This window comes from Channa argus, chromosome 16 (genome assembly GCF_033026475.1).
Source record: "Channa argus isolate prfri chromosome 16, Channa argus male v1.0, whole genome shotgun sequence".
Taxonomy (NCBI): domain Eukaryota; kingdom Metazoa; phylum Chordata; class Actinopteri; order Anabantiformes; family Channidae; genus Channa; species Channa argus.
In genome coordinates, this window is record NC_090212.1 from 1,877,587 (window position 1) to 1,894,882 (window position 17,296).

At 38.9% G+C, this 17,296-nt stretch overlaps 2 protein-coding genes across 3 annotated transcripts in view; one reads left to right on the forward strand and one right to left on the reverse strand.

The window, feature by feature from the left end:
* setd3 (SET domain containing 3, actin histidine methyltransferase) overlaps positions 1–8,310 on the reverse strand; it is a 29,013-nt gene extending 20,703 nt beyond the window's left edge. The window contains exons 1-5 of one of the 2 annotated variants that reach the window (XM_067479378.1): positions 8,198–8,310; positions 5,151–5,275; positions 4,349–4,441; positions 3,987–4,135; positions 3,460–3,532 (exon numbers count right to left, since the gene is read on the reverse strand). In XM_067479378.1, the coding sequence (XP_067335479.1) occupies positions 3,460–3,532; positions 3,987–4,135; positions 4,349–4,441; positions 5,151–5,253 (418 nt within the window). In that variant the 5' untranslated portion in view covers positions 5,254–5,275; positions 8,198–8,310. Of the gene's footprint in view, positions 1–3,459; positions 3,533–3,986; positions 4,136–4,348; positions 4,442–5,150; positions 5,276–6,070; positions 6,211–8,197 lie in introns of those variants that run through there. The other variant, XM_067479379.1, reaches the window with a different exon arrangement.
* A 265-nt stretch (positions 8,311–8,575) lies between these two features.
* Positions 8,576–16,987, forward strand: LOC137101714 (cyclin-K-like). Its single transcript, XM_067480456.1, has 11 exons — positions 8,576–8,599; positions 8,766–9,049; positions 10,264–10,345; positions 10,843–10,974; positions 12,221–12,326; positions 12,525–12,582; positions 12,973–13,142; positions 14,225–14,397; positions 14,498–14,528; positions 14,646–14,717; positions 15,753–16,987. The coding sequence occupies exons 1-11, from the start codon at positions 8,576–8,578 to the stop codon at positions 16,196–16,198; spliced, it is 1,578 nt and encodes a 525-aa protein (XP_067336557.1). The 3' UTR covers positions 16,199–16,987.
* Positions 16,988–17,296: the final 309 nt, after the last annotated feature.

Below are 17,296 nucleotides of genomic sequence, written 5' to 3' on the forward strand. Positions count from 1 at the left end.
CTAATAGAGGAAAACAAGAACAACCCCCGGTTTCTGTTCAGCACTGTAGCCAGGCTGACTAAGAGCCATAGTTCTGTTGAGCCTAGTATACCCTTAACTTTGAGCAGCAATGACTTTATGACTTTCTTTACTGATAAAATTGCAGCCATTAGGGAAAAGGTTCACCAGATCCTCCCTACAAATATTACAGATAGATCTTCATGTACAACAGCTCTAGAATCCTCAATAAGGCCCCAATCCATCTTAGACTGTTTTTCACCCATAGATCTCACTGAGCTAAGTTCAACTATCGCCTCCTCAAAACTAACAACATGTCTTTTAGACCCTGTTCCAACCAAATTGCTTAAAGATGTTCTACCTTTAATAGACACATTCATATTAGATTTGATTAACTTATCTTTAGAAACTGGCTATGTACCAAAGGCTTATAAAGTTGCTGTAATCAAACCATTACTTAAAAAACCCTGTCTTGATCCAGGTGATTTAGCCAACTATAGACCAATATCAAATCTCCCGTTTATTTCTAAAATCCTGGAAAAAGTAGTTGCAAAAAAATTATGTGATCACCTTTACAGGAATAATTTGTATGAAGACTTTCAGTCAGGATTTAGAGTTCATCACAGTACAGAAACAGCACTAGTAAAAGTCTCCAATGATCTTCTCCTCGCTTCAGATAATGGACTTGTGTCCGTACTCGTCTTACTAGACCTTAGTGCCGCATTTGACACCATTGACCACAACATTTTATTACAGAGACTAGAACATAGATTTGGGATTAAAGGAACCACATTACATTGGTTTAAATCTTATCTGTCAGACAGATTCCAACTTGTTCATGTTAATGATGACTCTTCTTTATGCACCAAAGTTAGCTATGGAGTTCCACAGGGCTCTGTGTTAGGACCAATACTTTTTAATCTGTACATGTCACCTTTAGGCAAAATTATTAGGAAACATTCCATAAACTTCCACTGCTATGCAGATGATACCCAGCTCTATTTATCTGTGAAACCAGAAGATACTAACCAATTAGTCAAACTTGAAGCATGTCTAAAAGACATAAAGACCTGGATGTCCTACAATTTCCTACTTCTAAATTCAGACAAAACTGAAATCATCCTCTTTGGGCCTAAAAACATGAGAAATATGCTGTCTAACAATATAGTTACTTTAGATGACATAACTTTGGCCTCCAGTACTGCGGTGAGGAACCTTGGAGTTATTTTTGACCAGGATTTGGCATTTACGTCACATATAAGACAAATCTCTAGAACAGCCTTCTTCCACCTACGGAACATTGCTAAAATTAGAAGCATCCTGTCTCAAAGTGATGCCGAAAAACTGGTCCATGCATTTGTTACTTCTAGGTTGGACTACTGTAATTCCCTACTTCTGGGGTGTCCTAATAACTCTCTAAAAAGCCTTCAATTAATCCAAAATGCTGCAGCAAGAGTGCTGACTGGATTAGGAAAGAGAGATCATATTTCACCTTCACTAGCTTCTCTTCATTGGCTTCCCATAAAATCTAGAATAGAGTTCAAAACCCTCCTCCTTACATACAAAGCTCTTAATGGTCAAGCTCCATCATATTTAAAAGATCTCATAGTTCTGTATCGCCCGATTAGACCACTTCGATCCCAAAATACAGGCCTACTTGTGGTTCCCAGAGTTTGCAAAAGTAGAATGGGAGGCAGAGCCTTTAGCTATCAAGCTCCTCTCCTGTGGAACCAGCTTCCAATCCAAATTCGGGGAGCAGACACCCTCTCTACTTTTAAGACTAGGCTTAAAACCTTCCTTTTTGATAAAGCTTATAGTTAAACTGCTCACTCAACCTGAACTAGCTTTTCTCTATACATTTACTTGTCACTACTGTATACCATTAATTCTATATCCTACAACCTGCACGATGCTTTGTTGTTGCTTTTTTGTTGTTTTGTTGTTGCTTTTCTTGTTGTTTTGTTGTTGCTTTTTGTTGTTGCTTTTTGTTGTTTTTGTTGTTGCTTTTTTGTTGTTTTGTTGTTGCTTTTCGTTGTTGCTTTTCGTTGCTCTTTTCTTTTCTTTCTCCACTTTCCACTCACCCCAACCGGTCAAGGCAGATGGCCGCCCACCCTGAGCCTGGTTCTGCTGGAGGTTTCTCCCATTAAAGGGAGTTTTTCCTCTCCACTGTTGCCTAGGGCTTGCTCAAGGGGGATTTGTTGGGTTGCTTCTACATACTTGTGTAGTCTGGACTTTATTCTGTAAAGTGCCTTGAGATGACTTTGTTGTAAATTGGCGCTATATAAATAAAGTTGAATTGAATTGAATTGAATTGAATACCATCTGTCTTCTATGTCCAAAATGTGTACTTTGTCACCCTCAACCGTGTGTTTGTCCTTCAGGTGTAGGTACACTGCTGATTCTAGTCTTGAGGTGTTGCTTCTCCTGTGCTGGGCCATCCTCTTGTACCTCCTGGATCTTGATCTTTACCCAGGTGTCATCTACATAGCTGAACCAGTTGAGTGCTTTCTTCTTCACTTCCTCCATGTATAGGTTGGGAACAATAAGTGACATTGGAAAACCCATGGCACAACCATGTTTCTGTCTGTAGAAGTCCCCTTCACCTCTGTAGGTGAAGTATGTGTAGTTCAGACACAAGTCTGAACAAGTAGCAAAACATTTACAACCAAGTAAAAGAAGTCCAGTTAACATGATTCAATCCTCGGATATTCTAAAAGATACTTCAAACCTCTGCATTACTGGAGAGTATGTAAAGGTATTAATACACTTTAAAAACACACCGACTGTAACAAACTAGAATTTTATTGAGTATGAAACTATAAATGACACTAACTCTAAGTTTAGCTGTTAGCACTTGTAGTGACAAAGCTCAAACCCAGTGTCTTATTTTCATGCTCATTAAAATTGTAGTTTATAGTTGTAATGCCTTTTCTTTTTTTTCTTTTTTATTTCATGCATATAGGTGTGTTTTTAAAGCACATCTTATTTTTCAGGTGCTTTTTGAGTGAATTTTGAGGTCTAATTCTTCATGGCTCTGTACAGACATCAGCTTCTGAAGAATTAACTCTGAACAAGTTACTGAGATATTTAATGTTCATTAGTGAGAGCTGAAAAGACATGCAGCTGCTGGAGACGACTGTAAGTGCAGCGTCACTACTGTCTTAGAAATCAGTAGCTGCTAGAGGTAAGTACACTGCCACCTGCTAATGACACATTAATTAATTACACCTTAATGTTATTTAACCCATATATCACATTTGCTGGCTGTTACCATTTCAAGGCAGCATGTCTGTCTGTTGGTTAGTTTTATGAAGTTTTTACAGATGGGCTTTGTGGTGTCTTGTGTGCTTGCCCAGACTGCCAGGGAATAGTATAGTTTTATGTAATAGAATTTGGAGCACCTTTTTAGTCTGTCTACTTTCAGGACAAATGGCTTCTTTACAAACAATTATCAGTTCCTACCCAGGACAGAGTTCTGTGCTGACTCCACCGTCATGAGCATCTTCCTGGGAATCCACAGGAACAGCTCCTCAGCCTACACACAAACGCACACGACCTAGGTTTTATATATGATCCGCCAACCAACAGGAAAGTAAGACACCAAGCAAAGCCAACATTGTTAACCTGACACTTTAAGCTTAAAATTTCAACTCCCACCCCATGTTTGCAGTTTGGGGAATACATGTATACCCAGGTTTTATCTTCCTTTTGTCTTCTCTTTATTAAAATCTCTCTCTGCTAAAAGCAGAAAAACAGAATGACGACAACTGAACTGAAAGTTCAAGAAAAATAACTTCTTTACTGTGTGTTATGAGATGACATGACATCATCATTTTTTCAGCTAAAGGCAGGGAAATTTAATACCATTCATACACGTACTCCGCAAACTAGAAACCATAGGAAGCTGATAAGCAACTAGTAAATGTTATTCAAGCTGCATGAAAAAGTGAAAGAACAGTACACAGTTGTCACCACTGTGTTGAGCTCACCTTGATGTCTCTGGTGGCCTGCAAGCCGAAGCCCTCGTTGCCAAAGTTGGCTATAGTGAAGCTATCACAGGAAGCCCCGTTTTCTTGGGCCCAGGTCATCAGGTCTGGAAAGTAGTCCTCTCTGGTGCACTCAAACACTATTGACATACCTGAATACACATAAAAAAACCATCAAGTACTACATGTTTTTCTACATGTTCCACCATATGAAATTCCCCATTACAGCCCAACTGAACCACAAACATCTTATATTCTATACACTGTTAACATGTATTCATTAGCACATAATACTTCTGTGGTTCTGTAATACATACAAAAATGGCAAAAGTGTAAGCATTGTGTTCGTATGCACATATCCTAACCTTTCTGTTTCTTTCGGATTTTCTCCACCAAGCCTCTGATCTGAAGGTACTCCTCCCACTCTTTCCCAGCAGAGGGCGCTGCACTGCTGCATTCTGGGCAAACCCAATGCAAACACAATCCATGAACATCTGAACCACATCACTTAACTTGACAGCACACCCAAACCTACCTTAACCATGACACATTGACCGGAAATTAACAAAACTATGGCACCATGTAGAGAAAAATCAACAGTAAATCATAGTTTACTGGGCTACATTTGTCTGCTTTTAGTAGTCTACTGTATCATCTAAGACACATGCGTATTGTATGTCAGCATTTATTCACCAAGTCTGTGTTTATTTACCCAAACGACTACAGTTTCATGTCGCTTGTTTGTAATTTCTTCCCCCAAAGTTTACACATAGACTTTTGTGGATGGAAACATTTCAATATACAATGTAGAACAATCCAAGAAGAAATGTTTGAGTAACAGATCCATCACTGATTGGGCAACAACAGTAGCTTGCAGGATGAATCTGCATTGCATGCAACATAAGTTGTCTCTGTTCACTGGTTGGGTGAAAGCTACGACCTCAGTGAGATGAATAAAGCCAGGCTGGACCAAAGGATTGAAAAATGACCACAGCTCCAGGCCGTTATATTAGTGTGTGCAATTTAAAAAAAAAAAATTCTCATTTGCAAAACACAGTCAATTATTTAGCTCTGTAAAAACCCAGAAAATGTACTTTCCTCAACAATAAATCACATGCTTCAAAGGTTAAAGCTTGACTGGCTTTAGAGATTTTAAACAAAACATACTCTGCAGCAGTTCAGAGATGAGGTTCATCATCTCTTTAGGGGAAACCGCAGTGCTGGCTCCTGAGCCTGATTTCTGAGTCTTCACTCGACTCTTCTTTCCCATGGTGCTGGATGGACAACTGGGCCTGAAAGGACAAACCATCATTTCATATTAGCATTTTCATGTGTATTACCCCAAATCATTTCAACTATCAGCTGCCTATTTTACTTGACCTGTGTCATATATTCATGATTATAAGATTTCCACTTGTTGAATGCAGTAACGGTGAAGGTCAACAATTAGTTAAAAGACTGACTGATTTATTGCTATATATTAGGAAACTTTGACAGCTACACTACAAAAATAGTAATAGTACAAATAGTAATAGCAACAAGTAAAAAAGCAATTACGAAGAAATGGCTGATCCTCGATCCACAAACAATTCTGATTGAATTGTAATCCAGAAATTTTGAGTTTTGGAACAAATGATAAGCTCTGAGAGAAAAGCTACCAAACAAATAAACAAATAAAAATTATTGGAAAAATAGATATTGCACCAGGAAGAAAATGATGCACTGCTTCTTCTGGATTTAACATTATATCATGTGATTATTTCATTATAAGAGACAATCATGCCCTTAAAAAACTTTGTTATCCAAGTACCGCACTTTAACCCAAGTTGATGCTTTTATCTAGAATGGAACTGTCTGTTTTGTACTTAAAAATATCAACAATATAAATAACGTTAGTAACCTGGCAGCAGTGCAGAAATTGTCAGTTCAAAAAGTGTTGGAGCAAAGCTTTTAACTCAGTAACTTGTGAATTTCCTGCTGGAATAAATGAAGTATCTATCTATATTAATTTATTTATGTGAGAATTAATGTTTTCTGCTTGATTACATAATTTGTATTTATTATAATTTCACAACAACAATTATTACCTTAAGCATGGAGCAAAGTGTGGTCAACTGTAGCAATGTCAGGCAGAGCATGAAAAGGGAAGGATGAGAGGAGAGCTAGCAGAAGCTTAAGCTTACTGCAGCTTTTGTTAAAAAAAAAAACAGCAACAACTTTTAAATTTCACAGTCAGTAGTCTGCATAAAGTTATCTGTAGACTTCACTATTAAATGGAACCACATGTAGTTTGCCGACTACTCTTACTCTTGATTTTTGTAATTGTACGCAACTAAAAGACCACTCCTACCAATCTCCAATTTCATGCCATACAAATGGTACTTCTATTTCAAAACACTGCCCATAATAAACAGTGCGGTTGAGAACCACTGAACCTTTGTAAAATTTAAAAGTGTTCTCAGGCCAAACAACCATCAATATCACAGTGAAAGTGTTTGTCCAATAACAGTAAAATGACACCTTTTAAAAAAGACCAAATGTCGATGTCCACTTTACATGGACCTTATTTGTTTTTTTGTTTTTTTACAGGCATGAGCATGACTACTGCACCAACCCCCACCCCACCCCACACACACACACACCATTTCACAATCCAGAAAGTTTGCCAAAGCAAAGGAAGTAGATGTGGCCATTTTTGGCAGTTGGGGTCTCTCACTGACAGACCACACTAACTACACAGTGACTGTGCGTGTGCGTCTCTCTCTCTCACATGCAGCTGCTCAGTGACATTCAGCATGAGTTGTCACTCTGGTCGAAACCCAATCATTTACACGAAGAACAGAGCTTCAGACCTTCTGCAAATACCGATGAACTTGTTTTGTTTAAAGGAAACAAACACAGGTTTAAACCCTGACTGCCCGTCCTCAGGACCTGGTTTAAGAGGCTCAATTTTATTTAACCACATGCTCTGCGAACTGCGTACTTGGAGCTGCAGTAATTAGATTTTTTTTTTGGACATGTGGCTTTAACATTTTAGAACACAATTTTTATACCCAGCAACTAACAGAAACACAATTGTTTATTTGGATTGGTGTCTGCACCCACCCGAAATGCAAATCCCTCTCTTCTAGCTTTGTTTTTGAGCTCTACTGACCCAAGAGGAAAATACTAGACTTTTTAGACTCTTAAATATTGATCAGTCCAGCTATAAGTTTTCTTTGTGCAAAATGTTTAGGTAACATTGTGTTGAATAATAGCAAAAAACAAAACTTGGGTAGTAAGATTTGATTTATTAAGGAAAATTGAATTATTAAATTTGTATGTGTACATGTTGGCTAGGTTATCAATCAGGGCAATGATGTGACATTCAGGAAATCTCTGGTAACACAGTGTTGAACGTGAAGTTTTAAAGAAAACCACAGACTGGGTTGCAGAAGGAGCTCTACTCCTCTAAAATCTGTACATACCTCAGCTAAGTGCAAGGCAGAAGGAAAACTACAGGAAACTCAGAAGTTGCAAATATTATATTCCTATATTGAACACCATTTACCTAAAGTGAGATAACTCAGATAAGCCTGCAAAAAGGAACAATGCATTGAAATAATACAGCGTTAAAAAGGGTGGAGATAGTTCAGCTGGAGTGGTGACAGTGGTTTGTCGATGATGCCCCCTCTAGTGCCACTTTCAGCTCCTCCCTCTTTACATGTAGCTACAGGTCTCAGATTTGAACAGTGAAATCAACCCGTCTAAACAGTAAAAACTAAATTACATCTATAAAGCCGAAAGCCAACAAGTGTCTAGGCATTTAATTCAAACGCAGAACAAGAGAAGAATTAGCACGCCTTTCTCTACTGACCAACTGCAAGCTGATAGTTAGCCCCTCTGGGTCCACCCCCACTAGGCCAGCAGCTAGTTTCCTACCACTGAGGACTGACGCCCATCCAAACAGAGTCGGGCCAGGGTACAGTGCTCATTCATCTCCAAAAGCTGCACTGACTAACGTTAGCAGGTTAGCAGTTAGCTGCTAGGCTGTCAAGTGATAAAGGATCAGCCTGAGTTTTAAAAGGTGCTAATCCAGTGACATGGCTGATTAGCTAACCTTATATGCTAAAATACACCCTGTACAACACATACACGCGTTCACACAAACTAACAATCAGTTAGAACTTTACTGAACGTAACCATAGACATTTTTTTCTGCGGCTCACTCATACCTTTTTAAGTGACAGCAGCAGTTCCTCTGTTCCTGTACTGAAACCAACCTTGACTGAGTCCCACATGTGATTGGTGTAACCTACGATACGCCTACCAAGAAAAAAAAAAAAAACCTGAAACCTGGTGTTTTAATTGGTTGTTGGGCAGCACGCTAGAGGATCATGATGGGGACTGGTTGAAGTGGCAGATTTGTGTAAAGAAAGACACTCCCCTTCCACTCTGCATTGTGACTGGAAACTTACTTTTAGAACACTCAAAACCACCATAGATGGTCATGTTTGAGCTGCAATGATTGGTTGAAAGACATGTCAGTCAAGTCATGTGGTTCCGGAGTATTTTGGTGCTCTTTGTTTGGATGGAGAGGCTCGTTTGCCGTGATGTTAAGCTGCTTCTTCAGTAGAGTGAGGATATTTAACTTTTTATACATCCGTGGTTTTTTTTTTTTATAGTTATGTGAGATATGTAAATATCTGTCATTTTCCCGTGAAAACAACAACAGTTAGTTTAAACAGACTGAGCAGAATTTGAATCATTATATTAGCTAGTAGCATCTGTCGCAGCTGTTAGCAGGTTAAATGCTGTTTTCGTCACCGCATCACATCAATAACATTCATCTCTTGCTGCTGGTGGGGCAAGAAAGACCTCTCCACCCTGGACCTCATCAGGCCCCTCTTGCACTGGGACAGGAAGGACCTGGTCAACCTGGACCACATTAAACCATGCTGGTACTGGGACAAGAAGGACTTGGCCCACACACCTTCACAGTCAGAAGGACTGGATCCCGCCACCGAGGCCCGGTATCGCAGAGAGGGGGCTCGGTTCATCTTTGACGTGGGTACACGGCTCGGGCTGTATCCTTCTCTGGGAAACTCAATTGTTAACCTAACCAGTGTAACAGATACTAGATGTAACCAAATATTGTCACATATTTTAGAATCGTGCCACATACCAGTATTAAATGCCTTAGTCTAAATACAGTATGGTCAGACTTTGAATAACATGTTGTTTGGCCAAGCAAGAGCTGCATTCACGTTTTAACAATGACATACGGTATGTGCAACCCTAATTCCATAAAAGTGGAAATGTGTTGTGTAAACGTACATTTAAAACAGAATGCAGTAATTTGCAATTTAGTTGCATCTAATGGAAACATAGTATAGAGACAACCTTTCAAATATTTAAATAGAGCAATGTTATTAATTGATGTGATAGTTTTAGATTTGATTCCAGTGACACGTCTCAATTTGGGACACAGTTCTGTCTTCGTTTTTTATTCCTTCTTAACACTTCAAAGGTCTGGACTTGCCACTAGGTCAGTTTAACACCCGATATGTTTTATTACCGAGCCATGCTGGTGTAATACCTGCAATCTTATTTAACAAACCTTGTGTTAATTTACAGTTGGCTCATACTTGTATTGGTTTAAAATAGTTCATTTTGGTAGGTCTAAGCTAGTGTCAAAGTTGAAATATGACTTTTGGATGTTATATCCAAAAGGTTTTTCTGAGTTTTCCTTCAGTCACATTGGCAGTAACAATAGTCCCCAGATAGTTAAATATCAATATAGGAATTAGTGCATACTGGTGGTGCAAATTCAAACACAAAAATGCTTCATGATTACCAAACAGAATTTCACTCATCAGACCATAGGACTGTTTTCAGATTTCAGCCCATTTTAAATTAGATCAGGCTCAAAAACAGTCCACAGTTTCTGTGAATGCAGAGATACACTGTGTTTACGGTCAGTAGTTTTCAGAGGTGTTCATATGCCAATGCAGTCATTTCCACTATATAGTCATGTCTGTTTTTAATGCCTGGGATCCTGAAGTTCATGGACATTTTGTATTGACATTCAGTATTTGTCCAGATTATCTGTCTCTTTCATTTATATCTTCTACACAGCATCCCTAATTTTTTGGTCACGATACAGTAGACACCACTGAAGGTGTGTTGTTGGGTAGTTCTACATACTCTTAGGCATGCAGTCCTTCTTTAGACTGATTTGATAAACAACCACTGTCTGTTCATACAGCTCTGTAAATGCTCTTAACCTGTGTGGCTTCAGACACTATGACACACTGGCTACTGGGATTGTTTACTTCCACCGCTTCTACATGTTTCATTCCTTCAAGCAGTTCCCCAGATATGTAAGTATGTTGTTCTTTAATCATGTCAGCATCTGATTGTTAAATTAATTAAGTTTGCTGTGGTTTGATCCTACAGAACAAATGTTAATGTATGATGGAGCTACAAAAAGTATTTCCACCTGAAACTATGAAGGTTTATGAAAACTACGGAGCAATCACCTAGAAAATACTGTTCAAAATCCTTCAGTGATGGGGACAGCATTGTGCAGCATTAAACATACGTACTGTAAATCATTGAAAGAGGATTTGGAGATATGCGATTACCGACTGCTGCATTAGCAATTTGTAGAAATTATTTAAATGCATAACTCAACATAATTTAGTGAGTCATGGTCAGTCCAGGCCAGCCCCTTCTCGGCTGATTCCTCTAATTGGCTTCATATGATTAAATCTCCACTAGCAACATCTTAATGAACATAAAATGCACCATATAAGTGGAATTTACTGTACATTGTGAGCAGATAATATTATTTTTAAACCAATGCATGTACCTGCAGGTGACAGGGGCTTGCTGCCTTTTCCTCGCAGGCAAAGTGGAGGAAACACCAAAGAAGTGCAAAGACATCATCAAGACTGCTCGCAGCCTGCTCAATGACCTCCAGTTTGCACAGTTTGGTGATGATCCCAAGGTTTGTTACAATAACTGCTTTCATAAGACCATGAACAGTAATGCTTCAGTGATGGGAGACTGAAACAGGCTGACCAAAGCTCAAAGGAATTTGAGAAGAATACAAAGAGTGAGCCTTTATTTGGGTCTTTCCTAGGCTGTATTGTTCTGTCAGTAACTTTCAGTGAGAGATTTCAGTGTTTTATAAGTGAAATTCTAACCTTCTTTTTTACTTGTATTCTCAACATCAGCACTTGCACAACTATAAAGATCATGTGAATGTCAGTATCAATAGTAAAAAAAGGGAAAACTGGAATGCAATGATTTGTCTGTGCTAATCTCGATAGTTTTTATAACAACAATTAGTTTTTCAACAAAAACATCAGTGAGCCACACCGCTTTTTTTGTTTGTTTGTTTGTTTGTTTGTTGTTTTTTAACAAAAAAGTGGATCATAGGATTTGTTTTCCAAGAAGAAATCACTCCATCACATCTTTCTTGTAGAAACCCATTTCACACTGTAAAACAGGAATTTAGTCAAATCAACTAAACTTTTGTGGTTAACTTAATATAAAGATGTAACTTTGATACCTTAGAATGTCTAGTCTTAATTTTTTTCGGCCACAAGTTGTTCTGACTTGAGGCTTTAAATGATAAATTGAGTGAGTAAACAGCGTAGATTACATGCAACTCATGAAATTTGATAGAAACAAGTTGGTTGAACTGAATGTGGTTTTTCCAGTTGAGTTAACTAAAATAGATTTAAAATTTTTCTAAATGCATGTAATGATGTTAAGTATTTCAAGCTGATTTCAGTTCACTTGTATTTGTTAGCATGGCAGCAGGTAGAAGAATTTAAATTATGATGGTTATCTGAGCCTTTGAGATTTATATTCTTAAAAAATACTACAGTTATACTTTTCATAACATACATGTGACCCAGTGGAGTAATATGACTCACTGATGTGTTTTTAGTAATTCTAAACAACAGTAGACCTCTATGGCACCGTTATGTGAATGTCATTGTGAATCAGATGTAACAGTGGGTAGACGCAATTGGTTTTAATCTTAATGAACAGGGCTTTTAGTGAAGGTTTGGAATATATTTAAATTAAATAATAAAGTAACACACTATCTTTATTGCAATAGATCTGCATGAGAGGATTTCTGTCAAAAATTTGTGATAGTTTCTTACAAAGTTAGATACAGGATATCATGTCATTTAGAAGTGTTTTACCATTTGCTCAGGGAAGAACTGTTATTCTTACAGGAGGAGGTGATGGTACTGGAACGCATCCTGCTGCAGACCATCAAGTTTGACCTGCAGGTTGAACACCCCTACCAGTTCCTACTGCGCTATGCAAAGCAACTTAAAGGTTCCTCCTTTTTCTTTGTTGGCAAATATTCATTATTAAGTAGTATGTTCACAAACATCGAAGTCTTGACAGATTTCCTTAAGTCTGTGTTATTATTATTATTAGTATTGACACCACATAGTCACTCAGTTATATATTTAAAAAAAAAAGTTTCAGACTAAAGATGTGTGGCTGATGGAAAACCACTCTGTTGATCAGGTGACAAGAACAAGGTGCAGAAGCTGGTTCAGATGGCCTGGACCTTTGTGAATGACAGGTGAGCTCAGAAACTCTCTTAATGAAAGAGGAACCACAGTTAGATGATTTAATGCCAATGGTTCATATGTGTACTCTTTAAAAAGTGGGTATTTGTTGTTAATTTGTTGTTAGCTTTATTTATGTATCTATTATTTCACCAGAACTTGTTTCTCTGTGGAAACTGTCCCATGTCACACTAGAGTTACACCCTGTGGGGAGACAAAGCCACTAATGAAGCCACTAATAAAATATTACAATTACTAGACTAATAGACTTTACATGTAAGGACTCATTATCAGGATATGGTAACAATAACTAAAGAGCTAAACAATCAATTTGCTGCCTGTGTGTCTTTTACTAATAATAGCATTATGATAATAATAACACTGTTTATTATGGTTGTACCAAGCCTTTGCACTATGGTGGCCCTGCAGTGGGAGCCACAGATCATAGCAGTGGCTGTGTTGTATCTGGCTGGACGTCTCTGTAAGTTTGACATCCAGGACTGGACCTCCAAACAGTCATCGCGGCGCTGGTGGGAGCAATTTGTCCACGATGTCCCCGTGGAGGTTCTGGAAGGTAATACAGCTTTGGGAGATGCTGTCACAGGATCCTAGAATTAATTCAAAGATTGGCAGGAGCTATGAAAATTAACCTTTAATAATCTGCAAGTTTTATGGCACGGCTGTGATAACTTCAATCGAAGGAAGGGTTGATGACATTTATAAAGGCAGCATTTCACGTATGAGGTGGTGCTCGTCAGAATGAACACTTCCTAATCAAATATGTTTTCACTCACCTGTAACAACAAGGGAATTAGATGTATGGATTCTATGGATCTGTTGCTCTGGTTTGTGCCTCATGTATTACTTACACTCCACTCACAGATAACCTGCTGATAATCAACATATGGCGACATTTTCAAAGTCCACTTTGGAAACACTCACCTCATTTCTTCGATATTTCCAGAATCCTCTTTTAATTATCTGGATAAACAAATAAGCATCTAATTTGTTTCTGAGGTAATGCAGCTTCTGACATTATCTGGTTCACACAAAACCAAATAAATCTCCAAAAGTCCCATTAGCAGGTTATAGTCTGAAGTCTTTAGTCAAATGTCTAAGAAGCGGAAGGAAATGAATGAATGACAATAATGACATTATTGATGGAACAGGTAAAAACTAAATTGTCCTTCCCGTTGTTACCTGGACATTGACTGTGTAAACAGTTTAGTGCATTGCTGACCTCATGATCCTCAGACTTTTTTTATACATATATGTGCCTTTGTCTCTGTGACTGCAAAATAATGTGATCTAACTTTAGTTGAAGCTGCAGTCAATCATTCTGAAAACACTCCAGGGGTAATGTAAGGGTCAAAAATGTTCAAATAAGCTTTGCAAGATACTGCTCTATGTATTTAGAATTAATTAATTAAGTGCGCAAAAAACCATTACAGCTTGAAATTCACCACCATTTTTTTAAATCCATAATAGCAAGCTCTACTCCTGCCGTCTGTGCCACAACACAGGATTAACCACGTAACATCCAGAGCTTTATAGTCATTCTCACACAAAATTTATAGTATCGGCTTTGCTAGTTTTCTACCTTTCTCCTGTCACATTTGCTTCACCTTTTCTGTCCTGTCCTCCTCCACCTCAAAGACATCTGTCACCAGATCCTGGACTTGTATTCTCAAGCTAAGCAGCAGTTGCCTGATGGCGGAATAGGGGCTGGGGAAACTCCACCACCACTTTCCATCCTTTCCACTTCAGCTCCACCACCAGCCAAGAAGCTCTCCCCTCAGACCAGCCCCAGACCGCCCAAACCAGCTCCGGTAGGTGGACTTCAGTGCATGAATCCTGTATTAGCGCCTGATCTCATTTTAAGGCTTAAGATGAACATTGTCTGACTCTGACTGATGTTGTTTCTATTAGCCCTCTTTCAAAGAAGACAGCAAGGCCACTAGTAAGTACAAATCTATACTAGCTAGCTAACACCAAACAAAGAAGATTCACAGTGCAGTTAAATCACATACAGTCATACATCATAATTGTCTTCCTCTCATGTGCTTTTGTTTTCCAGAGCTCTCAGATCTAGAGCCTCCTCCACCTCCTCCTCCACCCCCTCCACCTCCTCCAGTCTCCATAAACCCTGGTAGGTTTTCTCTGCCCTTTCCAAATACCATCACAGTACCATTCACATCGCTTGAAACCCATTTGTCACCGAGCAAGGCCTCACATTCACCAGTGGATTTTTAACAGCAATTTCTTCTGTTTGTTTCAAGATTTGAGTATTAAAAACAAAAGGTGTTTAATAATTTATAAAAACATACTCCACCTCTCCAGGTGGACATTGTGGATCATACTTCATTAAAAACAGCCAACACATCCCCCTGCATTTTTTCAAGCTTTTTTTTAGCGTGAATGCTGCCTGTGATTTTCCGTACTTTCATTATCGCCAACAAATGTCTTAGAAAGACAAAATGGCAATGAATTCTTTTTGGATCCAAAGAATGATTTAGTGTATTAAGTTAAGTTTACATTAGAGCCGCATTGTCCCCAAGTGGCTTAGATCTACAGTGTGAACAACCTAAATCAGACTTTCACAAATCAGATCTTGGCCATTTTCATACATAGTCGTAGATATGATAATTTGAGCATGAGCAGCACGGTGGTGTTTAGCTCTGCCGCTTCACAGCTAGAAGGTCCCCTTTTCGGATCTACCGGCTGGTTGGAGCTTTTCTATCTGGGGTTTGCATGTTCCCCTTGGTAATAAAAATGTCAGCTGCCACTATAAACACTCCTTACCCTCATTTCTATTAGCTGCAGCCATGTTACAATTGAGTTGCACCTCAACATAACATGGACATGAGTTGTCCACTTGAGCAAGTAAGAAGCCGAGCACACTTTCCTCCAATTGCATTTAAGAACATTGAATACATGTTGTATCAGGTACTTTGTGGTTATAGTTACTCAACCAGCACCCAGACCCCACGGGGGTCAGCCATAAATCAGACAGCTGGCTCACCTATCTAGTAGGCATCAGTACGCTGGTTAAGGCACCAGCAGATTGTCTTCAGCAGCCATAATTCAGCTGGAACACAACACAGGGACATTGTTAGTGGGAGCTTTGCTTGCAAAGGCAAATTCTTCCACACTCCATTCACTGCAACTTTCTTTTCATCCACAGATCATAAACCCTCTTCCACCTTTCCACCAGCCCCAGACCTCCCCTCTAAACCAGTACCTCCACCTCTACCACAATGCCCCCCTCCACCACCTCCTCTGACCATGGACCTCCATAGCTCCAGCTCCTTGGTGTCCAGCGAGGGCTATCAGAAGCTGCAGTCCATGATTAAGACAGAAGGCCCTTGCTACACTACTCTACCCCAGGCCTGTGCCCCACCACTTGGCTACCATCACTATCCTCCAGGCACTACATCCTACCACACTACTCCACTCTCAGCTTATAGCTACTTGCTTGCACCTCCACCTCCCCCAGTCATAGGGATGACACCTACTTTGACTGGTGGGTACCCACCTCCATCAAGCACAGGACACAATCAGCTGCCCCCTCCACTACCACCTGGGATGCCCCCTGTCAGTGGGCTGAGTAGGGGTACATGGATGAGATGAGCACTGCCAAGGCAGTGACAAGTTCTAGTCATTTAAGTGGTATAAAATCACCACAGTGGGTAACTTGGCCTAAACAGTTTTACCTTAAATTGGTAAAAGAAAACACTTGCCATGTACAGCTGTCAGAAATCTCCTTATTACATGATGACATAGAGCAGACATTGTAAGGAAATAACTATAGCTAACATGTTCTTGGATCTGTGGTTGTTCCCATTCTGAAATTATGTACTTCTACAAAAATCATGTAGGTTTGACATGTTCACAAAGACCTGGACCCTGGGCCCCCTTTCTTCATATGTCAAACCGATCCAGGATCGAACGAGCAATTCTCGATGGTGTAAATCCTGGATAAAATTATCCAGTTATATAAGTTCTTCAAACCCTTTTAAGAATTGGATAAACAGTCATTTTATATATATGGTCTAGTCCAGCATTTTGGATCATTGCATCTTCTCAGATTAAATCCATTTTATCTAATCAACTTCTCAAATCACTTTAAAGAACCAACAGAACCAGATAACCTTATCCAGGATTAGCACATCCAGCATTGGTGTTTTGCATAAATGACAGGCATAAAGCACTGTTAAGCTGAGTTCTTCCTTTAGGTCTTCATTTGTTTTGGGTTTTTTCTTTTTGCACAACACATGATATATGTTATATTAAAAGTAAAAGTTTTATCTTTGGTTCAGATCATCTCTTTTGTGGCTTCTAGTCCATTTGAAACAAGAACTACCACTTTTTTGTTTTGCCATGTGGCAAAGAGTCCTTTTTATCATGTCGTTCATTTTACCTTAACAGTATGAGGTGTTTCATATCTCTTTATTAGCCTGTTAAAGAGAACATAGCACTTAAAAAGGCAGCTTTTTACATTGTTCAGTTGTTTTGTTTTTTTTTTACATTTTAGTAGTATCTGCTGTATGTTCATTAAAACATATTACAATTACAGTTTTTATTCATGAGTTTTATAATGCCTCTATTTTATTTTATTGTTTTTGTAAGGAAAAACAGTCAGTGCGAACAAAAGCAGTTTGTATGTGAACATGTAATGTGAATACATAAACACTCCCTGTAAAAAAATGCTTTGGATGTTTGCTATTT